Source organism: Bicyclus anynana, chromosome 14 (assembly GCF_947172395.1).
Source record: "Bicyclus anynana chromosome 14, ilBicAnyn1.1, whole genome shotgun sequence".
Lineage (NCBI taxonomy): Eukaryota > Metazoa > Arthropoda > Insecta > Lepidoptera > Nymphalidae > Bicyclus > Bicyclus anynana.
In genome coordinates, this window is record NC_069096.1 from 480,805 (window position 1) to 506,272 (window position 25,468).

The window sequence follows — 25,468 nt, forward strand, 5'->3', positions numbered from 1 at the left end:
CAATAACACAAATGTGGGTCGTTATCGATTTTACCAACAAAAGACATATAAGACATATTTAAGTGGGTGCCAAATTCTATAGATTATAGAACTTAGAATACATGGAAGCGCAAGATTTTTATTTTTTATTATTCTTTATTATAAATATCGATGCAATCCTACTTGTACACTAATGCACGCCTGCGACTCCGTTTGCGTTTTTTACAAATCCCGCGGCGACCATGGATTTTTATGAGATAAAAAGTAGCCTATGATCTGCTCCAAGGTCAAATTTATCTCTGTACCATAATTCAACTTAAATCGGTCCAGTATTTTAGCCGTGAAAAGGTAACAAACAGTCAGATATATTTACTTTCGCATTTATAATATTAGTATGGATTATTTTTCACGATACGGCAATAGACATAATTACAATCCTCGCGACGTTTGTTGGTGCGAGCACTGGCGAGATGGGACACACACACACACACACACACAAGCTGTCGCGGGCGCGCAGTATAAATAGACGTGAATGGCCTAGCGCTAGCGGATAGCCCGTATTCTGCAATTACATCACTCATAATGCTCGGCCGACCGCATTAACCTACGGCGACCCCAATCAGCGGATGAGAAAAATGCTGGCAGTCGCGGTATGATATACTGGATGTACAGGACTTTAGCCGCGGGTTTACGAGTTTGGCTTAAGATATAATTGTTCGATTCGCAGGAAATTTGTTTTTGAGACGCTTGAGACAGGAATCCAAAGTTAATAAAGTAAGGTGCTAATACTAAGCAGGACAACAACGTTTTAATTTTAACTTTACAATATGTTTACTGATTCTGAACGATAACTAGCACTGATTGATTAGGAATTTCCTTTGACGCAAATAAAAAACTGCACGTTTCTTTTATCAGGACAAAAACATTATTGCATACATATTACGAAAGTAAAAAACATTATATGGTATTTCCTTGATTTTCCTACGTTAAACAATAATTTATTCTGATAATTGATAAATTCAATAATATAATTAACTCGCAAGACGGTTGCATACATTTTTCGATGATGAATTGAAAATGTCTTTTTAACTCGCATCTTTTCACACAATCCTTTACTCGTACATTAATCGTTCTGCTTTCTGAACGGTTAAATCACTACGTTTCAAAAAAGCTTGTAAACTAAGCCTATTACTAAAAAACTACTCGTTAAAATGAATTACGAATATTGGTGAAATTATCATAGTACAAAGTTCCAAAGACAAGAAAGAAGATTACCTTTAAATGCTGCCTGATCTGTTGCTGGTGCTGCTCGGCGAGCTGCTGGCGCTGCTGCTGGAAGTGCTGCAACAATATCTCTTGTTGCAACTGTTGCTGCTTCTTCAGCTGGAACGTAAAGCGTCACATCAGACATCCTAGCAGCGGTGCACGGCGAAGCATTACGACTGTTAACGTTTGTGCACAAAACTCATCTATTAGTAACTATTAGTAATAGCTCCTGAGTGACAGCGAACCGGGCAAACGAAATAAGGCTGGTTGCACGGGTTGCAAGCGTACGCGCGGGTATGAAACGTTAAAATGGACTAAAAGCTCATGACCGCGCTGCCTGTCACGGGAGTGTTTATACAGCCTTAACATTCGATAAGTTTAAGGTCACGATCACATAGACCTTCGTGATCGTGACCTTAGACTCTCTGATGCCCTTAATATATTGTGAGTGGATGCGTTGATGTCCATTTCAAATAAGCGATGCGCCATCACTCAAGATATTAATTACGATTCCACAGTAAACATCGTCATTGACATGCGCAAAATTTGATTAATAAGTACCTAATTGTCACATAACAAACTGGTATTTTCAAAAATTGGAGAAACATATTAATTTGTCTGTATTTAAAGTCTAAAAAGCTAACTAGACACGCAAAGACGACCGAATATCGGTTGCGGTAACCGCTACACTTGTTTTGCCAAAAAATGAACAGAGCTGAGAACATAAATAATTGTTACTTACATTAACAGTACTAATAAACTATATTTACTTTGAAAAGGCGTCGTACTAGAAGTTAGGAAAGCAAAGTAAATATGTTTTGTTAGTTTGAAGACAATGCACAACTTTATGCTATCCATTATGTTTCACAAAAGACAATTGGCAACGACGTTAACGAACAATACTCGTAGCAGTCTCGACGGGGCCGTACAGTTAAATAGTCAATGATATATCTACATCACGAATAGCGATTGGCTATGACTTAGTACATAAAGATTTTGATATAGGGAATTAATTTTTGATATAGCTATAGGGAATTACGGATATTTAAAAGATTAAACATCGATATACGGTAAGATATCTATAAAAGATCCTACAGTTAACAAGGGCGGAATAATCACAGTACAAGGGCGTCACACCAAATTTGTTAAAACATTCTGCGAGAATATGTTTAACATCTGGAATTGAGCGAGAAGGTATCCATGAGCATTTCCCCACGTCTCGAAAAAAGGTCTTCGTTTATTACTCTTGTCTGATCTGCATAATCTGATTACTAAATATCAATTTCCTAAAATACCTATACAAATACTTGTACGGAATCTATGCATGATACCTAACAATGCATATAAACACTACTTGACTTACATGTACGTAGGATTGCGATGTGTACGAGTGGTACCTACAAACTCGCATGTTACACAAATTGGTGAGACTTTAGCAGGTTATAGCAAACTCTGTTCTATAAATTCCATATGATATATTGATTTCACTATGAAACCCTAAACTATAAAATGTCCTATTCTTTAATATTATAAGCATTGCTGTAACTATTGCAATGAGTCAGGAACATCCGCAGACACCTGCCGCGAATCATCGGCGGAATTATCCGTTTAATCGTCGACTTCCGGTGAGCGCGCTAACTGCGGCTGATCGATGGCTACATGAATGAAATGTTGTCGAAAGGCCGCCGCCAAGTGGAGGCTGGCCAAATCGCTACCTACGACTTTTATATGCCAGAATATAATAACACATTCCAAGTGTTATTTTCACTCACTTTTATTCGTTACTACAAACCAGTTTCATTGGATTGACAATATAATAAAGGGTATAATAAAGGGTTATTTTTGCATAAATTCGGTTGAACACAAATCTATCAAGTTGAAGAGTTGTAGGATGTCCGGCCTGCTTTACAGGACCTTTAACTTATAAGTACTTTTGCATAAAACTATGCACATGTATCCGATACGTGTATTTATGTAATATATCGGCGCCACACGTTTTTTTTGTACTTTTAATCATATGCTATATAATAACTGATGACGGTAAAATTAAATAGCGACTTCAATACAAGTCAACCTCTTTGAAATCCAAAAACTGGAAATGGCCTGATAAAGTCAGAGCGAACGCAGAGGAAAACATCTAAACGAGGAAAAAATATACCTATTGCATGTTACTTTTGTGTACAAACAGATCTTTTAATTGAAATGAATAAAACATTATCGCTTGTAATTTAAATGTAGATTTATTCTTTTTATTATATTATGCTAAGTTACCTACACAATTACAGTGCCTAGAGACAGCAACAGCGCTTCCAGTGATAAACTATGTCAATTTAGTTAAATGTGTTTCGAATAACCGAATAAAAATAAACGCACATGATAACGCATTATACAATTTGAACATCTGTTAAAACATTGTATGGATAAAAGGAAATAGATACATGGAAAAGCAAAAGTATTTTTACAAGACACATAAATTAAAGACAATCTAAATAAAGCATAAATCGCTGAGTATAGTTTTTTAGAAATTAAGCTTGTCACTCGAGTAGGCTCTATTAACACAAATTACCTACTGCTTGAGATTTGAAATATTAAATATTTTATTAAAAAATACTCTAAATTGACCTTTTTCACCAACTCCAGTGACAACTTATATTCATGTACAAGTTACACTCAAGGATCAGGTAGTGAAAATTTGCAGCAAATCTACAAATACACACACACACACACACAACATATAAAACATAAAAAACGAGTGTCATATTCAAAGAAAGAAAATATTAAGCAAAAAGAAAGGAATCACTGCCATGGGAAGTAGAATAGCTAATCATACGTGTATGATGTCACCAAAACTAAACTGATCTTAAGAAAAGTTACTGTAAGATGACTTAAGTAATGAAAAAAATGATGCTTCCACTCATTACATGTTTTTTGCATCAACGTCGTCGCCATTTGAAGTGACTTATACATAACTGATACATAAATATCAATTTACGTGTTTATCAAAAATGAAAATAAAATGTCATTTTAAATAAAAATAAAGCATTTTATTCGGAAAAATTGCAGATATAAAAACAAAAACAATTGATGTTTTACTAATATGAAATAAGAGAATAGAGATAAAATTAGAAATCTATAAAAACACTGGAGTTCGAAGCTAAAGATACAATCACTAATAAATCAATCATTAATCTATTATCAGTACATACTCGTAATACATTTACTGTCATACCAGCTAATTTAGAAAACGACGTAGCTAGCGAGCGTATCATTAAAACTTGCTTTATATAGCTCATGGTATGTTGCCAACAATTGAAATTACTCTCATTGTATTAAAATTACGAGATGAATATTCTTGGATCAGAGCGCGGGAACTCAAAACAGATGAATGAAGTTAAAGCCAATGCGTTCAGCACTTTGAACAAGTACCTTTTAAATTAGCTTCAACATTATGCCAAGGGTTAGATCATTCATTACAGCATATTGTATCTGATAAGATTTTATAAGCTTATGAATATATTCTGGTCTGTTATCTGATAATAGTTTTGAAAAACTACTTTTATCGCGCTTGTTAATAACTTGTTAGACATGTATACGAATATTAATGAACCTCATTATTGGTAGTAATTCCAGAATCAGTAGAGTATAGATCAGTGATGTCGTTGAATATGACACGGTCTCTTCTGTACACACACTCGCTATATATTATAAAGGACTCACTTGCATCAGGAAATTATTGTCTAAAGACTGTTTCGCCCTCTCCGCGATATGGTTCTTTCTCGGGCTCTGATTCTGACAAGGAGAGGAAACACATGTAGACATACTTAGAAGCACTTATTACACTATTTCTAGCCATTGGATAATCTATACCTTAAAATATCAAAGTCATCATTGTGTATAAAGTTATATAAATAGAAAGAGTGAACAAAATGGAATCCCATAATACAATACGTGATAATCTACAGTAGTCATTTTTCTTTCGTAATGCACTGAAATGAAATTATTCAACTAATATCTCTGCCAAAACACTTCATCTACAGAAGAGTTTCTTCGCGGTATGAGATACACAAGTGGTTATACAATTTAATACATTTCATTTACAATTCACGTTAATACACATTATGGTAGGCATTGATGGAACATCCTTTCTTTAAGCAAAACGAGAGCTCTCATCATCATTGACCTATGTTATGGGATTCGAACCTATGCCCTCCGAATCTAAGGCCGAGGTCATATCCACTGGGCTATCACGTCTCTCTAATAAGAGCTCTTTTCTGATGTAATTCATAGAATATTGATACACGAAACAAACTTTTATTTTGACGTAGACGATACGATATCTCATAGATTATTTTATAATAATTTATAAAATTGAAATACACGAAGCACGTCATGGTTCGCAATGCGATACAGAAGTTTCCGAAGATTTTGTAATAAGGAAATGAGTTATTGGGAACGTTTGTTGTTTCAGATCTTCAGATTTTCGTACGCCGTAGCCTTGATAGAGGCACGATATGGCAAATACATACACAAACTGTGCCGTGTTGGCGTCTGCGCACAATATTTCTGGCGTCGCCAACATTATTTTGGTGCGATGGAAAAAAGAAATGGCGGGCGCAGGAATGCGTGCGCGCCGGGAATAGCGCGCGCGGACGAATGTTTTGCGCGCGACTGTGGGCGGCGGTAGGATTAAAAATATACAATTTTCTTTTTTTGACCGACTACGGAGAAACAAAAGACGGATTCGAGTAGCCCAGGTGTTACACCGTCTGCGTTTCGCACACAACAGTGTATCAACTTAGCTCGATAAATATCAGCGCGTTGCATATTAGCACGATGTATATTTATGTATTCATAACATCCAAGATCTTTCACTGTAATAAGTGATTAGAGGTTATCGCATTGGAATGTGGCATTCGAGATTTAAATTATCAAGTTAGTGCGGCACTCCCCTAATTATTATATTGATTATGTCGAACTTGGACCATTTTTTTCTTATATTATTTGGCGTATTCGACGTGATTCGCCATAAGTATATTGACGCATAGCGTTGCGTTGTGTCGATGTGGTGTCGGTGGTCGCGACCGACACACAAACGCTGCAGTGTTTTGACATTTCAATTAGGTACTGACGTTACTGCTTTCAAATTGTTATAATCCGAATGAGAGTGTTTCTTGGAGATTCCTACCTTGTGAAGAAGTATATAACAAAAAAATATTTATACATCAATATCGAAGCTACGGGGTAGGTTCATCTCTATCATCTCACATTTTAAGATATATGTCTGATTCCCAGTAACATGAGTTAATTTTGAAATCATGAAATTCATGGGTGAATTCATTTAGACATTTTGGTGCATCACAGCCCGTTTATTTCAGGGAAATACAAGTAGATATGAACATTAGATCTGACGTGTAAATGGCTTGGATCCATTCCAGGGATAAATGCACTTTTGAAGTGTTTTGCACTGGATTGTATAAACGCAAAACTTGGGCGTTTGTTCACGCTCTGGCGACTTCGCTAATGCTTTGAGCACTGCTGCAATTTTCTCGGAGACAGGAAGGCTGATTTTAGTTTGTATATTTTAATTGTCCGATTGAATCGGATACAATATACGAGGTAGCGGCCCAACGTATCTCGTTTATGTTATGAACCCTCGCATCGCCAAACAGCTGCAGCGCTGATATTTTTACACAACCAACGGGATATTCGATCCTATCAGCAGCCAGCGATAAGGGGCGAATGTTTTCAAATTTGCAATACCGCTGAGCGTTATATTTACAGATTCACTGAGGCCAGATCGACACGCCTTCTAAAATTATCCACCAGATTATACACGGACATAAATACGGCGGTATGCGCGTGTGTGGGCCACGCTCGGACCCATGTGTGCGAGTGTCCGTGTGTACGTCTTTATTTATATCGCGTGCTCGGAATTTTTTAAAAATATCCCGTCCGTTTTTAAAATGCGAGAACCGCGACGGAGCACGCTGCACTGGGAAAAGGTCAGGGAAAATTCACGTCTTTTATAAGGCATACCACACTGAACAGTAGGTTACTCTATACATAATATTTTAGTTTTAGAACACTGTTTAATTGTAGTCACACAACAGAAAACGCTGGTGAGGTTTACAGATAGACGCGTTTGTGTGAAATTTAAAGGCGTTAGGAAAAGAGAAACATATTTAATCATCTGTATATGGTTGGTTACTAATCAACGGATCTATAATGAATGGTTTCGAAATCAGACGCCTCCCCTGTATCACTCTGAATAATTTATTTGATAATGCATTTCTGTAGTGCTGACGTTCCCTACAAAGGCGTTTGTGCTGTCAGCTTGCTATATGCACAGCCAAAATGTCTTCCGAAAGTAGAACAACTATACAGTATACTTGCGCTGGGGCTTGCTCGAGCGCAGAAACTGCCTAATTCTAGCTCTCGGGCAAGAAACAGAACTTTTCTCTCCTTTGACATATACCTCTTGGTCTTGAAGAGACGTTAAACGTTGTACAGAACTGGTGGAGATCAGTGATAGCCTGACTGTGATAGGAATTCACGTCCGGGTGACGTTAGAAATTGGAGAAAACACAACCAGAATGACTTTAATACTTTAAGTTTAGACATTAGGATATACTTAAGCAACTAAGTAAGTACAAGTCACTCAGTATAAGCAAGATTTATGACTTTAAAGACAATAGGATATACCGCACATAAATCAGAAAGCCGTAAGATATATAGAAGGAAAAACCAAGACCACGCGCGTAATACTTGTGTAGTAAAATTAATTACCGAATCCTTTCAAGAGCGTGACCATTATTTTCGAAACAACAACTTTAGTGTTTGAATAAATTACGTTTACAACTAAAACATATTTATAGCTCCATATCTCATGGTGCGCTCGCGTTTTCAGAACCGGCCGCTTTCCGAGAAGTTGGGGGTCGGAACAGACGCCGACCGATGTTCGTTTTCATGCTAAATTCGCGATAAAAATCCTGGAAAATGTAAATTTAAAAAGAAAATCGCCTTTTTATTATACCAATAGGTACCAAAACTTGCCTTGAATTTCATTTGAATAACGTAAACCCCATTTAAATCGGACAATTAATTTGGTCGTGTACCTAAGTGTAATACATAATTCTCTTAAAAATGTTACCTACGTATTCAGTTGTTATATATTTATTTATACCTACAATATGAAACGGTCACATATAATGATGAAATTGAACATATTTATCATGTAATCCTTATAAGGATATTAAACTCAGGGAAGTACATAGCGATAAATTCTTTGTTTTAATCGACAAGAAATTTTACCTTGAAATATCCTAATACAGAACTTGAGGAAAAAATAACGACTAGTCCGGACTTTGATTTTTAAAAGTCTATTACGTTGTCTAGACGAAGCGAGTGCGGACGAAAAACGGCCATAAAACTAATTAAGGATTCGTAAAAAACCATTTTCTATTATCGATTAATTGGGTCTGTGGAACTGTGGTATTTTAATTGATATAATGAACTAACGACGCCGAGGAACAATTTTGTTTATATCTTGCACGTGTAAATATTTTTTTTTTGTTTTGCTTTTATTACAAATAGATACTAATCTTCTCAATATAAAAAAAACATTATTATCATTATTAGGTAACTAATGGATCTTCTAATGTAGCGCAGACAGCTAAAATATATATTTTTTTTACTTACGAGCTTTTTACTTTTTGATTTGGTTAATCATAAATAGTTTTTTGTTTAGCCTACTCTACCTACCTACTCTTTCCATAGACTTGTTTTATTTTTTAAAGACGATTCGGCTTTCGTTGTAGAGGTACGGTGTACTATACAAACACACGCGTTAGTGTGTGATACTAAAGGAGCATCAGAAACGCATAAAACATGTTTAGAAATTATCACTTGTATGTGAGCTTCACTTTTGAAAACGGGTATTTTATGTCACACGCTTCCTCTTGTAAAATAATTTAAAAATGCGTTTTTTTTACAGACACAAACGCGTCTATGCAGCTGTCACCTTACTACATTCAAGCCCAACTTGGCTATACCCTTGGCTACTTGGCTATATTCACCTATACTTGGCGTCGACTCCAAAAGCATGTTCCGAGTGTGGTAAACACGCTTGCACGCTTCTCAATCAAGTATACGACGGACTAAAAAAACCTAGTATCATAAAACGTGTCCGCAATAAAAACTCAAAATGTATATATTTTACTCTTAACTATAAGAAACTATATCAAAAACTTACATCTAGCCAAAGTGATATATATTCAATTTGATTTGCATAATAATAGTGGGTCGTTAAGATAATAAATTCATCTGTATAATGTAGGTCTTTATTCAAAGAAAATGTATTTTTAAATGCCGCTCGTGTATCGTTAGGATCGTGTCGCAGTTTTACAGTAGAATTCAAGGACGTAGGGGCACCCCCAGGGGTTCATTCACCCGCTGAGTGTCAAATTTTCTTAGAAATAGAGGTTAAATTCGACACTCGTGGCTGAATGAACCCCTGGGGGTGCCCCTACTCTATGAATTCCACTGTTAGATGTTTAGCGATTGGGAGAGATTCCTAGTTACACGAATATCGACTACCATATTCCCCACGAATGTTCAGTTAATGTAAATTTAAGGAATACTAACTTAGTCAATTTCACAATAATTGATGGTCTAGAACTCTAGGTACTTATTGGGATATTCGCTGATTCAGTGTCTTTCAAAAAATAAATTTAACAAGGCCTATTTTTAGCATCAGTAGGTGTAAATTCTTTAAGTAACACTTAAATTACTAAGAAATATTTCGTAACAAATTACTAAGAAATATTTCGAACAATTGAGAACAACAAACACCTTTCTATGGAAAGCTGTTAAATGTTAAACAAGTCAGCTTTTAATAAAGTGATCATCAACCACCTTCGCTACAGACATACGATTTTCCTTAATTAGTTTAACATTAAATTAAATTAACAATCTATCATACAGTACTCTGAGAAGCATCTTTCAATCGCTGAGCGTTCGAAATCAGTACTTAACGATAACATAGCGTTTCGAACTGGATATTCTAGCGTTATTCTATAACATTGTTGATCGCTCTAGGTATCTATAACATCGTGTTAGATAGAGAAATAGAGACGAATTTGAAACTCGCACTGACGAGTTATAAAATCGTCGTCACAGAAAAGCGCTACTGACGGAGTTCTTCGCTTCCGCTTGTTTCTACAGATTTTCACTATACAAAATTTTACATCCGGTTAGTGCGCATTAAAAATCGAATAAAGATCTACATTACGAATATGAGTGAGAGAAGTGTATGCGCGCAGGAAACGCGGAGCGTGGTCATTGAGTGAGTGAGTGAGTGAGTCACCTGCATGATCTGGTGGTGGAAGCTGGAGTCGGACGGCAGGTGCGACGCGTGCGGCGGCGACGGCGTGTGCTGCGGCGAGCCCTCGGCCCCGCTGGCGCTCTCGTGCGCCATCTCTGCAACAAGTAACGTTACTTGTCACACTACCTTCATATCGTGCTTCAGTGATCAGTCGCTTGACTATAAACTGATGGCAGAGGATGTTTCTAGTTGACGGTCACTCTATCTGTCCACCACTCTTACACTGTATACTATACACAGGCTTTAGCCTCATTAGCACTTAGCTGAAATTTCTTGTTAGCTTCTTAGACTATTTCTGAAATGTACACTTCTTTAGGCACGTTGAGTTTTTATGGAATGGAGTAAATGCTCTAAATTCGCTTGACAATCACGCTCAGGTACATACGAGTTTAAATAAGAAGTTTGAAGAATGGTAACACTTCACAAACTTTTCAGACTAAACCCGTTTGTCTCTTCTAAGTACGCTATTTACAAGGACATTAATTGAAACGAAAAAACTATTATTTCTCCCTTACAACCTTTCCTACTTCCTCTGATTTTCAGTCGTACAGGTTAAAACAGAGATTAGAGTTATTGAGATATCTCAAAAACAAGGACACAAAACGAGCCGGAACAGATTACAAGGAACTCTTGCCACGAGCCACTTATCGCTTTTGAGGGGTGACTGACAAATAAATGCGACCTACATTTGGCGGGGGCAAGCGGGGTATGAAGAGAGAGACGGAAGGGGACGTTCAGTCTATTTATAGAATTCTAAATTTAGAAGGGACCCGGATCAAGCATTTTTTGAACAGAAAATTGCTGCCACTCAGATATCATAAGAATAAATTAATTCTTTTATAAATACCAAAAATGATTGTGCCAAAGTTATATAACTAATAGCTGTATAGCTGTATAACTAATCGGTGTGTATTCGTGTTTGGAGTACTGGAAAATTGTAAAATCCTGAATCGTAACCGTTCTACGAGCCCGCTACAGACATGCGTAGCGCTGTCTACGAAACTTTCGACACGGCTACGTCAAAGCTTTCTTCGGTCTAAAAAACGTTTTTGTTTTAACATGGTTTTTTTTTATTTTTTACAAGTTAGCCCTTGACTACAATCTCACCTGATGGTAAGTGATGATGCAGTCTAAGATGTAAGCGGGCTAACTTGTTAGGAGGAGGATGAAAATCCACACCCCTTTCGGTTTCTACACGGCATCGTACCGGAACGCTAAATCGCTTGGCGGTACGTCTTTGCCGGTAGGGTGGTAACTAGCCACGGCCGTAGCCTCCCACCAGCAAAATGGTTACTTTGAGAATTAAAAACTTCTATACACCAGTAATCAAAGCTACAAATCAAACCCAGGACCTCCTATTGTTCATATTTTGTTAAAATGTTATAGTTTTTATAAAACATTTAGTCTTTTTCTTGTTTCTAATAAATGCAATACAAAGCAATATATGGAACCAGTTTGGTATATTTATTAATGTATTTAATGTGTTTTGCACGTGTCCGGCTTTGGTAGTTATCGCGATATATGTAAATATATGCAGAACTAATAGGACGACATAGGTATTATGTTTGTACATATAAAATCATGATAATGAGACGTTATAAATAGACGGCTACAAGTGTCAGCGCACATCTACTCGTCTCGTATCTGAGGAACTATTGAGCTAAAATCAGATATCAGATAAAAAGTAATCCACGATAGAGGATTAGCGATCAGCTAATAAAGCTTCATCTATTGGCATAATGTAATGGTGAGGTGTATGGTGGTGTGTATGGAGCATACGGTTGTGACAACCGGATCTTTAAAGCATATCTAAGTTGCGACATAAATATACCGAAAATACCGCAATCCTTATTATGTTTATTTTATAACCAGATCTATATCTATCTGTATATTAAAATGAACGAGAACGGCTTAATAGGATTTGAATAATTCTTTATAAGGTTCCGTACAAATTCTGTACCTAAAAATTAAAAAAAAAAAATAATAACGCCTATAGACACTTTGTCTGTTTGTTTGTCAGTCTGTCTGTCAAGACCCTGTAATTCATGGAGATACGAGTTAAAAAAACTATAAAGGTATCTACAGTCCCTTGAAGCTGTGAGTAAAAAATCAAAATTAAGTATCTTTACTCTGGTGTAAGACTGATACGGACGGTTATTCCATAAAATATAAATGCGAAAGTAAATCCGTCTGTTTGTTTGTTAACTTTTCACAGCTAACCAATTTGGATAAAATTTAATACAGATATAAATTGGACCTTGCAGCAGAATACTATGCTACTTTTTATCACGCAAAAATCAACGAATCCCGCGAGAAAAACTAAATTTCACGCGGACGAAGTCGCGGGCATCCGCTAGTATTATTCTTAATAATTCGAAAATGAAGTAGTCAAGTACAAACACGCGATCACTCGCCACGTGGCGCGTGATAACGCCAACGGAACATTTTTATCTGTCGTCCCCCGAACTGAACACCTGTTGTAGTGTTGTATTAGTATATGGGACGTTTCTTTACAAGTATGTACATTGTGTGTGTGTACTACAGTAATCTTTGCATGCAACAGAATAACAAATTAGATAAAGATTTCAAAACAAAGCTATTTCGTATTATAATTTAATACCAAAGAGCGAAACACAAAGAGCCGCCCCTCCCCGCCCGCGCTCACCCCCGCCAGTTATAAAAATAGACCGAACGCGACAAGTGAAGGACGCGCCCCGCCCCCCTCCCGCCCGCGACACACACCCATCTCCTTCACACCTATCTATATTGCCAATGTGAGAGCGAAACGGAAAACAATACACGTCTAATTTATGGAGAGCTATTTTTAGAGTACGCACGCGAGCGACCGCGCGAGCCTCCGACATAATTGTTGTGTTCGAGGAAAATGTGTTTTTTTCTAAACCAAAAAGGTTCAAGTAATTATTTTTTTTACAATAGGTATCTACTTGTTCACACTTTGATATTTCATTACATTACATGAATTGAATAAGTAAAATTATTAGTAAAATTATGTGTATTTATGAAAAATAAAAATAATACTTCGTATTTGTATATCACTCTGAATTTAACATTTTTTAAAACAATTTCAAATAAATATAAAAATTAGGTAAGTAAAGAAATTATGTACTATAAAGTTTGTTTAATTATTCTCTCAGCATTTCATACGATTCTTAACAAATTTCTTCCTCCAAAAAATGCATAATACTTTTTCGGAAAAATCTCCAACTCAATATTATAATATTACTAGCTGACGTCTCGCGGTTTCACCCGCGTGGTTCCCGTCCCCGTGGGAATATGGGGATAATATATAGCCTATAGCCTTCCTCGATAAATGGGCTATCTAACACTGAAAGAATTTTTGAAATCAGACCTGTAGTTCCTGAGATTATCGCGTTCAATCAAACAAACAAACAAACAAACAAACAAACTCTTTAGCTTTATAATATTAGTATAGATGTTCAATCTCTAAGGTCCAAATTAATTGAAAATTTTGAATGATCGTGGACAGTTAATGATTTAACTATAATAACGACATTTTCATTCTTGTAACTATCAAACATTAACCCCAAGCCCACCAATCCCCATTGGAACAGCGTGGTGAGCGTAAAGCTCCTAATCCTCTGATAAGGGAAGGACCTGGCACAAATAATAATAATAAAATAATAATAGGTTTCACTTAACTGCTAGTTAAGGGTCGAATACAGAAGGCAGTAATTCTTGAAACGCCACTTTCTCACTCTGGAGCCTCGCACTCAAATGTTCCGCAGCGGGAGGGTTGAATTGTTTTTATACATTTTTAATAGTGTTTTGTATTTAATAGCGTTTTGTATGCAAAAAAGGACAAAAAAATAAATGAGATAATAAAATAATACATTTATTTCAGCTTATTATACCCATTTAAGAAATATAATGATAGATTCAATAACGGTAAGGTAGCTCGTGTAAGGCCCAAGGCACACGATGGTGGTGTGTGCACGTGATCGCGTCGAAGGCCACGTTTTTTTTTTGGTTAACGTAATATAGGATGATGGCCTCTAAACGCCTTTGGGCTTTAGTGTCTTACCTGGCCTCCAATTTACATGTTAAACAGCCAACTAAAGCTGAATAAATAATATAAAAACGAAAGAAATAAATTATTATTACGTCAACGTAATTTAAGTCGAAATTTAAATATAACTACGAAATTCTTATTATATAATTAGATAAATAATTATTATTTCATTGTTATTTTATTTTTTGACAGTAAATAGTTTCATTTGATTTCATAGAGGATAATAATTACCCGGTCCTACATAAAAATATTATAAAATCGACAGTAAACTTGTCTGTCAGTTACATTTCACGACTAAACCTTTTCTAATAGGTTCATAAAAATGTAGGACTAAAACAACTGCCATTCACAGTTCATCAGTCAAAAACTGTTGTGAAATTAAAAAAAAAAACGACGTATACCTGGCATATACAGAAAGTGGTATGGTATACGACAACAGCGTCTATCAGGTCAGCTGGTAATGATATTAAAAAAAAATTAGAAAATACCCTGCGGTTTCACCCACTTAGATGCCACGCTCATGTGAATACGGGAATATAGTGTAATCCTTCTACTTTCTGATAATGTACGAGTAGCTTGCCATTGGTTAATATTTTTTTAAATCGATCCAGTAGTTTCAGAGCATATTCAATACAAACAAACAATCAAATCCTTAATAACATTAGTATTGATATGACTACAATGAGTCTATTTGTTTCACGAAATTATAAAATGAATTAAAAAAATTAAATTAGAATAAGTTAACATGTGAAACAAACACATATTCCCCATGAATCACAAACAAGGCCGCGCCATGTTCGCTGCACGCGGAGGTATAAACAGAACGCCGTAAAACACAACTGGCCGCTCCACATCCCAAAACATAACACTATTTTTGATGCTGAACATAGGATGGCCATCTTATTTTCAAACCAAAGACTCTACTTAACTAATTGATATGTATTTAGAGTTTAAACTTTTGTGCGTGTTTTCCATATTACTGAAATAAAAACAATCGCCAACTTCCAAACAAATTTTTGTTGACAATTAATCTTTTCATCCTACAGGCTATAGACTCAGTACCAATCTCTTCGTATCTCCGAGGCACATAATATACATTACAAGTAACAACTCCAACAATTCAATAAAGTATCGTCATCCTATACATCATTAACAGTCGGTGGACGTACACTGCTGGACATAGGCCTCTTTCAAATCACTGACAAAGGTCAGCGAGCGCAAAGCTGAAGTTGCAATGAGCAGGGCGCATAGTTCGAAGAGCCGATGGACGTTGGGAGTCCCAAAGTGCTACGCCGGAAAGCGCAGTTTTCCGTATCGATCCCCCTAGGTGGTCCCACTAGGTGGACTGAGGACAAAAAGCAGGTTGCAGGAAGCCGCTGGATGCTCGCAGCTCGTGACCGTGGTATTTGGAAGTCCATGCAAGACACCTAATAAAGTATAACCACATACCATTTATCTTGATTGTCTGACTCGGTATCAGAACTTGATTAGAAACCAACCAGTAAAAGCGAAATCACGTGTTGCTTTCGTTCATAAACAATACAAAAGCACAGCATGCGAATGTGTTGGGGCGGCACACAAAAACATTTCATATAATCTGCTAACGCAAGCGATGGTCACCCCGAGTCAATATATTTATTTCTCTTTGGGCGTCCGCATCTATTTCCACCGCGCTAAATGCAGCCGCCACCGGAAAGATTCAGCGCTATACTGGTACGGTGGTACCTACGCTTCGCTTTAAAACGGATCAGTTTAACTTTACTACTTCTTCGAAATATACAGTACAAGCTTATAATAAAAATAATATGGAAAATACGTTGGTTTTTTATTAATGGCAGAATTTATTGAACAAATATAGAAAGGGCTTTTATTATTTGAATGCAAAACTAGCAGAGAAGGTTTAAAGTCGGTTTAAATTTGCTAATAGACCACAGAAGACCAAGGATTACCAACACTACCATATTAATGGAACCTTAACGTAAAATAACGAACATTATGTAATTTTGTCGAAATAACTATTTTAGATTATCACAAAAATGAAAACACGTTGAAAAAAAATGTATTGAGTCATTATTTGAATGGCACACCGAGATATATAATAACACTGAAGACCCCTCTAGATGTCGAAGAGGATTTGGAAATTATATGACTATGCCGCCCTGATGAGAGTGTACGAGCTTCGATAGTGTTTGAGTCTGTAATGGTGTTTATGATAATGACTTAAATTCTATAGTCCTCATTATCTGACTACTTGACCGACGACGAGGCATTACCAATATAGACTAAAATAATAATAATTATTAATTAAGTATGTACGTTGCACAATAGTTTTGGCTGGCTAAAACACTTTTTCATACAAAACTCGTAATACATTGTACAATGTACTTTTACCCGTACAACAATGTATTTGTGTCACATTGAAAAACTGACCTATGAAATTCAATACTTATTGAGCACTGACCTCGACTTAATTTAAACATGCTCAGCTGAGACAGTTTATAAGATTGCAGATACTAATGCCCACTAGAAAACTAATCGACCTTAGGCGGGGCCAACATATTTACCTATTGCAGGTTTCGTAATGACATTTTGTATAAACCTTTCAGTTATTAATAAACGGCTTTGTTGAAATTCTTTTAACCTTTAGTTCTCAAAATTTTCACTAAACCTAAATATCTAAATAACTATCTTACAAAAATGCTGATTAAATACTAATAAAATACGATGAACAGAACTTCAACAGTCTATTTTAATGGCTCACGTAATATTAATGACAACAAATAAATAATAGAAATAACGTGGTAAACAATAATGTGGTGAAAGCCTTTACAAATAATCAAAAGTGTTTGAAAACTAAGTAGATTTTGAGATCGGGGCCGACTGCAAAGCAAGCCGAAGCACGGGCGTCAATCGCGGGGCAGCTACTGATTTGGATGGAAGGAAAGCTCAATATTTTACAGTCCGAATCAGGACCCGAATCAAGGACCTCATGATCTGCATAAGCCATAAGCTAATCATCGCCTCACGAGGCCAAAACATAAACAAAGATTAACTTTGTTTGCGTTATGTGACGAGGTCGCCAGAACTTGTTTTCCGAAGGAGTAAGTTGGACTTTCTTCTGCCAATTAAGTGATTCAGAGCTAAGGCGAGGTCCGGTCTGCCGCCGTGGGACAGTGTTTAACGCTAGTCTTATGTAATACTATTCTTCATATTAAAAAAACCTACCGGAAGTCCGTGACCCTCAAGAAGCGAATACAATATTTTAATTTTATTTTTGGTTCAAGAAAGTGCGTGAATGCTGTGAAAGGACTGTTTACTATTCTGTAGATCAGTTTTCGGTTCACAACAAACACATTAGTGTTAGAGTGCTATGCTCTATACATTAATGATTATTGTATGAAAATTGTATGAAGCCAATATCGAAAAATCAAATTCGGAAAATGTTGCAAAATTTCAATGTACGTATTAAGATTAAAGAAAGCGGTTCTATAGCTTCCAAGATTCGCCTTATACATACAAAAAGATACAAACATTTGAAAATTTTCATAATCTTATCTATTTGTAATTACGCAATTCTTGTTCTAGATACAAATTGTACACATACGCACTATGTTGAATACACACATATTCTAAAAGTCAAATTCTCATAGTTTTCAATCAACTGAAATTGACGACCGATGTAAAAGCCGCATACGCGCCCAAAGTCATACAGGCAAGAGCCCCGCCGTCGCCGCTCGCTCAGATTTGCCAAACTATTTGAGGCACGTCCGGTCACATACACGTAACGTGTCGTATCGTACCTAACGACGGCTGTTTTGATATCGAAATCGAAGTGAATGAACAGCCTACATTTGTAGCTACGCATCTTCTTGCTATAAACGAGCTATATATAGCTTCTACACAATATTATAGTTTGCATGACGCAAATCAGCGCTTTGGAGTAGAGAAGAGTAGAGTAGGGTTTTAAACATTTGTTTATATATCAAATGCATCAGAAATACAACTCTGAAAAAACAGATAAAGTGTTTGAGCAAACAAAAACGGATATTTTAAAATGTATATCAAGAAATACTAAACGTATATTCCATCGCATACAGAGGTAGAAGAAGATTAGACTTAATAGATAAAGTTAAAAGGGAGTAAGGCAGGTAATAACAATTCTTCTAACATTGGGTTGGGGTACGGATCCAAATTCCAAAGTACATGAAAATTTACATTATATTTAATGAAACTACAGAAATAGAAAGCAAAGACGTTACACGAATTACTGAATCTGCCCATAATATTCGTTTTACGAGTTCCGTTCCAAAACCAATAAACAATGACAATGAATTACAGTGTTCGTGAAGACGATAATTTGGTGCAAGCTACATCGAAACGGTTCTCCATCGGTCAGAACTCCGATGGTAGTAATAATTCACGACAATCTAGTTTGGAGTGAACTGCGCAGGAGTGAATCACGTCTATAATTAGCGCGCTAAAATTAGCCCGTACAAAGACTTTACAGCGAGGATTCCGGTATAATTGACTCAGAACGAACACTCTTTGTCTTTTATGACGATATTTTAATTTGTTAACCTCGTTTCGGTACTGTCCTGGTCTTTACGAGGTTGTAAATTATAGTTACTATCTGTCACTTGTATACACTTAAACAATACAGACTGCTGCATTCTTTTCATTGATACTGCACTTTACTGAAAAAGTAAATGATTCCCCGTCCGGTGTAAATACGTTCTCACATTTAAAACTCAAATTTCATTAAATTTACAGATGATCGGCTCTGGGTCCTCGGACAAAACGTAGTTTCTGATTACTCTCTACATCACACAATTGCAAAATTGACATATTTTGAATATGAATATAAATATTGCTATTCTTTTTCTGCACATTTTAAAAGATTTGTGCTGCCATTACAAAATCAAATTGCTGAAATTAGTTTTCTTTTAAAGAAGAAATCTTCATTATATTAACTTAACAATAGCAATAGAGAATCACAAACTTTAGTTATTTCTAATTAACTTGCAGAATAATTAACATAAAACGGCATTAATTTTTATCATTGCTAGTTGTCACGGATATCAATGAATTAATTAAAAATAACCTCGTTTTAATAGTCGATATAGTCGCGCGTGCCAAGTGTTTTAACTACATCGGTTAACATATTGCAAATCGTCTCATCTTTTGCCAACACTGCAAACTAATCAACTTTGCTATTTGCTAAATGAAAACGTTCCTGTGCTCATTTATAAGGTCTCGATCCTAAACAATATGACTGCTTCGATATCATAATTCAAAAATATACGAAAATAAGAACACTTATTAGAAATGAAGGCGAATATCGACCAATCTACTTGCCGGAAGGATAAATTGTCACAATAAACCTTCCATAAATATCGATCCTCATAGTGAACCAAGTTACAAATCGATTCAAAGTTCTCCTGCGTAAACAACCTTTGGATAAATGCGACAGGAAAGTCGTCAAGATAATTTAGAATCTGCGTCTACTTAATGGCAGGTCCACATATCCGCATCGTACGTATCGGACGCATCGCATCAAACGGACCATCTTAATTTTACGGTAGATTCGTGCGTCCGTACTATGCGGACCAGTGGACGCACTTGTATGACTTTCTTTACAAAGAATACTAAAATACGTTTGACGCGATGTGCCCCATACGTACGATACGGATCTGTGGACGCCTGCAATAAAACGTGTTTCAACCAAAATAAAGAGAAAGTCACAAAAAAGCTGTTAGCAACACAACGTTAGTATCTAAAAAAAAGCAATGTTTACAAACTGCGTCAATTGAGTGTCAAGACTCAAGAGCCACCCCTTCGTCAGTTTTTGTGGACCTGTCCCCAACCTGCGGCGCCGTCCCCCGCCTCGACCGACACTGCGCTATTAACAGACGCGCACATTCCGCCGTATTTATAGCTGGAACTAATTCTGGAGACAAGTTACAACTAATAAACTGTCACGCCGCAACACGTTTTTTGCATCTTCCATTCGTCTTGGTGGTGTAGAAAATTGTCGCTACGTTGACGTACATTTCGTTATTCGTTAGACGATTGTTCTTCACTAAACTAATACTTGTTAATAATTCTTTCAGGAGTTTCATCTTCAAAGGTTAAATCAACCAATTAAAGTTACTTTTTTTACGATTATCATAAGTACCATAAAATGAGCATATAATTAAATAGGGGTACGATTTATTAAGATCAGCCATATTTATTATTTATATAGGAACAACGTAGGCAGTGTAGATGAAATGAAAATTCTACAACAGTATTGGAATGGAATTCGTTATAAAATAATAATTTCGCGATGATGTAAACATTTGTTAATCTATTTGAACAAGTGCTACATCACAGAAATTTATAGATCATTGGGAAAACCAATCGTAAGCTTTAGATAGTGAGTTCGATTGTCTGAATTATTAAAAATAACAATGCGTACATTTCATACGATTCCATGAATGAACAAACTTAGATAAGCGGCCGCGTTCAAGTAATGTTATCTAGGTCATGTGAAGATATACACGTTAACTTTTCCATACAATAATAAAACATTTGTGTATTTTATTTATCTCCAATAACACAGGCTACTGTTAGTTTAAGTATGGAATTCGTTTTTTTTTCATAGTAAGAGTCAATGTTAACACTAAAATAAATACGCTCTTTAAATCATACGAAAAAGTCAGTCCACCCGGTCAGTGGAACAAACTGGAAATGGACAAAAGTATAGTGTCAACACTCAACTGTCATCTCACCTAGACGCAATACAACCGACAATGCCGCGTCGGCCAGCAAAGTGTTAACCTATTTGGTCTGTGTCTTTATTATACGTACCGAGGCAAAGGGATCCCCAATCCTAATAACTCAAACACTATCACCAACCTTAGTTGTTTATAACATTCATACAGATCCCATATCCAATCCCGATCTAAAGCGATCCACAAAGAAAGCATACAGTTTGAAAATAGAAAAAGCGACTAAAAACAGATGATCGCAACCTGTTCTCCCCTCGTTCCAGGCGCACGTCATCAGTGGGGAGGGATGATGTGTTATTTTTGACCAACAAAGGCTCAAACAAGTGTTGCGTCGGCAAACGCTAAAAATATCTCGTTCGATACTTTCCCACTGACAGGCTATTCCCGGCGGTGGTTATACAAGGGGGCTATTTTGGGTCCTTTTTGTTTAGGTGCTGCACGACTTAATCACAAACGATTTTGTATGGATTCAGAACAAAACAAAGTTTGAGAAACTTTTGTTGATTTTACTGAATTTCGTAAGTGGTTCTGTTAAGTTAGAGAGTGACGTTGGGTTTAATTATAGCAAACGGCCGCTCGTGTTATTGTTGTAATAATTGAAGTAACCAAATGATGATTTTACAATATAAAACTTAAAAACAGTACGGAAATAGACATTCAAATGAAGGGGTATAAAGTAGATACAAATTACAATATTATTATCACAGTAATCAAGGATACCCTACGTTGTAAGTATTGTATAGAAGGAGGATGACGCGCTGCTAAATATAGCGGCCACCGTGGACACTAGAATGTGGAGGCGGTTCAAACAAACATTGGCTAAGCAACAAACATCGTTGTGTGCACTTCATTGAAAATGCGCGCAACGTTAACACCAATGTTAGAAATATACTGTATTTTTTACTTTGTTGATTTTATGTTAGCTAGTATGAAATGAAATGAACATTATTATATTGAATTGAACTTTTTTTAAAAGTTTCACACACAATTTCACAGTTAGTTACTTTACTAACTGTGAATCTATTTAACGATTAATTTTTTTTTAAAGAATTATCAGAGTTCTATTGGATCCGAATGATTAACGAAACCGGCTAACGTAAAATAAAAAGTAGTATGTATGTACATACGAGTATAAATATAATATTTTTGTGCATATTATTTAATCATTTGGATAATATACTTTGAATACAGGACTTTCAATATTTATAAATTAGGTATGATTTAATTAAAATACTGCAAATGTGTACCCACTGAATTGGAAACCACAAATGATAACTAGAAGATCGAATTACAAAATTCTAACTAATTCAAGTATAATATGTGCCCCTACTGAAACTAAAAATAAACTTACAGATCAATCCAAGGCAAAACCACAAAGGACTACTTTCGATGTTGACTCAACTTGAACTAAAAACAGAACAGAATAATAGAAACAACTGCTTATCTCAACCAGCGGGCTATTTATAGGCTTTTATCGGAACATTGTATACACTAGTTAAAATAATTAATCTGGTCAAGTGCGAGCTGGGCCTTGAGCTTATCGTTTTAGGAAGTGTTTGTTATTAGAATGAGTTTTTTATACCACTGGATTGAACGAGCTCTTGGCGATTATGAAATTACGTGAACTATCGGCTACAAGTATGTATCACAATGTACGAGTAATTAAATCTGAATTGCCAAGGCCAGATGTCATTGATATTTCGAAAATGCAAATTAAAAAATAAACGGTTTATTAAGTTATTTGAAAATATATGGCATTGAGTTGTTATGTACAAAACTTTCCATTCAAGTCCATTTAGCAGACGCCTATTCATTTTAATTTTGATTAACGATAAACTCTTAAATAAATACAAAAGGCTAACTAACACAGACGTTAATTTCTACTCTTTGTAAGGACCATTAGGATACAATCTTCCTCGGTGCTATAACACAAACTAGAACACTTCTTTTGAATCACTATTTAAGATTTGAAGTACATTGTTTAGATTCTATACAATTAATAATATTAATGTGTCGATTTCAACATGTATAATGTACATCTTTGTATATGTTGTTTGTCCATGTCTCTGTCTCTGTCTAACCGTTTGTCTAAATATTTCTGGCCATTTATTGCGTTAACTCAAGGAGTAATCATTGTACCTATTAACCGCGAAGGACACTTTTGTTAAGGTGTCTTTCGCGGTTAACCAAAGTGTTTAAATATTTTTCTTACTAATTTTTGCTATCAAAAGAATTTAGAAAAGACGTTCTAGCGATATTTTCAAAAACATGTAGGTATAGGTATACGTACATGTATGTACTGTCAGATAATATGTAGGTAAGTAGGTACTTACCTACATATTGTCTGACAGTAGCTACCTACCTACATATATTATACCAGATAGGTATCTTTGCCTTCACCTCCGTAACAGCAGAAATTTCGCAAGTAATCGTACCTCCGATTCTGCCAGTTCGGACAGTAACTACCAGGTACAGGTACTGACAGAATTCGCAAAAGGCCTCGAGGCTATAAGTCAATCAACGCGAGCGTATGATAAGCCAAAGGCAATTAAAACGAAAATAAAAAGGCAACTCGCTTCGGCGCCGCTAAAATAGTCCAGTCGGCATGTCGGCATGTCAGAGCCGTGCTATTTCTACAATACACTAAAATACACCGAACCAATTGATTTCCGCATGCGAGTCCCTGCGCTATTTCTGCTCGCGACACGCCATACTAAAATAATCCAGCTATGTGGCTATGGCAAGTTATTTTTATAGCATTTAAACAAACGCAGACAAGAAGACATATTATAGTTTTAATCCTCATTATAGCCTAACTCATTATATATAACTTTCTAGTGAGAACTTAATCGATAGTTCAAAAGAAATGATACGAGTATTTACCTATTACATTAAAACGCACCAAACTAAAAAGTCAACAATAAACACCTTCGTGTATATCTTTAACGAAGTAAGATGACATTACCCAGTTGGCATTGTGATTTTTGTTTAAAATGGGCTTTAAGCAATACCAGAAATGGGGTTATTATTGATTCGATGTTAATTATACGATGTAGCTAACATACGTCAAAGTCAGTGAATTGGTCTGCAGGTTCATATTTGGCAAGTCATTAATTAGACACCGCATCCACGTGGTAGTCGAGTCAAGTAGCGTACGCGCGTGTAGGTCGCGATACAAGCGCATCCATTCACGCAGCGTCGACATACGCGCGCCGAACGCCGCAGCTGTCCGCTGGCTGATAGCGCTTCCTGCGAGGTTGTCGCCCTTCCGCCCCTTATCGGTCAGCTGGTGACTTCGCCCGCCCTCGCACACTCCTGTGGGAACCGGCCCGATACTACCAACGATCAAAACAATCCATCTAAACATTCATATCACAGAAGGTAGTTATCGCAGACGACTTTGAATTGAAGAACCTATTTATATAGTAAAGTTAGAACAGATTGAGGAATCGTATTCAGTCAACTTCAGGAATGGAATATAATGCCAAATGTACAACTGTAAAGAAGAGATACTGTAAAGGCTGTTCTTTTTCATGTGTATTTAAATTTATATCACTCGTACAATATTTCACATGAGTTTTTTTAATGTCAAAGCTGAACTCTTCCGATGTTTAAAAGATTAGAGGAAAGTGGAGAAGTTTCAAAAGAGCAATGAACTCTTAATTAAGAGAATATTAAATCCTACCAGCTTGAAAGGAGTAAGACTATTAAAACCACAAAGTGGCCATTAAAATGATAATAATTAGGATCAGCAAATGACCGGAATAGGATGATAGTTTCCGACGCTACCTTGCCTTGCCGCAGCAGCGAATAGTGCACCGGCGCCGGTAACTTTCCAACAAATGCAAATCCTCCGCTGCCGCGCCGCGGAATATTCCGATGTAACTTGCTATTCTGGAACTTGAGGTTCTTTCTTTTTCATAAGATATTTTATAAATTACAATATCTTGTTCTTCAACATTCACACAACCGCGATGCTTTGCCTCGCAGGTATGAAACAAGAATCTTGGGAATATAAAT

The 25,468-nt window shown here is 36.2% G+C and overlaps 1 protein-coding gene across 15 annotated transcripts in view; it reads right to left on the reverse strand.

Moving 5' to 3' along the window:
• The window catches only part of LOC112046464 (histone deacetylase 4), a 90,708-nt gene that overhangs the window by 12,118 nt on the left and 53,122 nt on the right, over nt 1-25,468 (reverse strand). For 5 of the 15 annotated variants that reach the window (XM_052885283.1, XM_052885273.1, XM_052885272.1 and 2 more), the window contains 3 exons: nt 10,610-10,722; nt 4,963-5,034; nt 1,255-1,362 (listed from right to left, as the gene is read on the reverse strand). In XM_052885283.1, coding sequence (XP_052741243.1) covers nt 1,255-1,362; nt 4,963-5,034; nt 10,610-10,722 — 293 coding nt within the window. The remainder of the gene's footprint in view (nt 1-1,254; nt 1,363-4,962; nt 5,035-10,609; nt 10,723-25,468) is intronic. The other 10 variants (XM_052885275.1, XM_052885276.1, XM_052885278.1 and 7 more) reach the window with 5 other exon arrangements.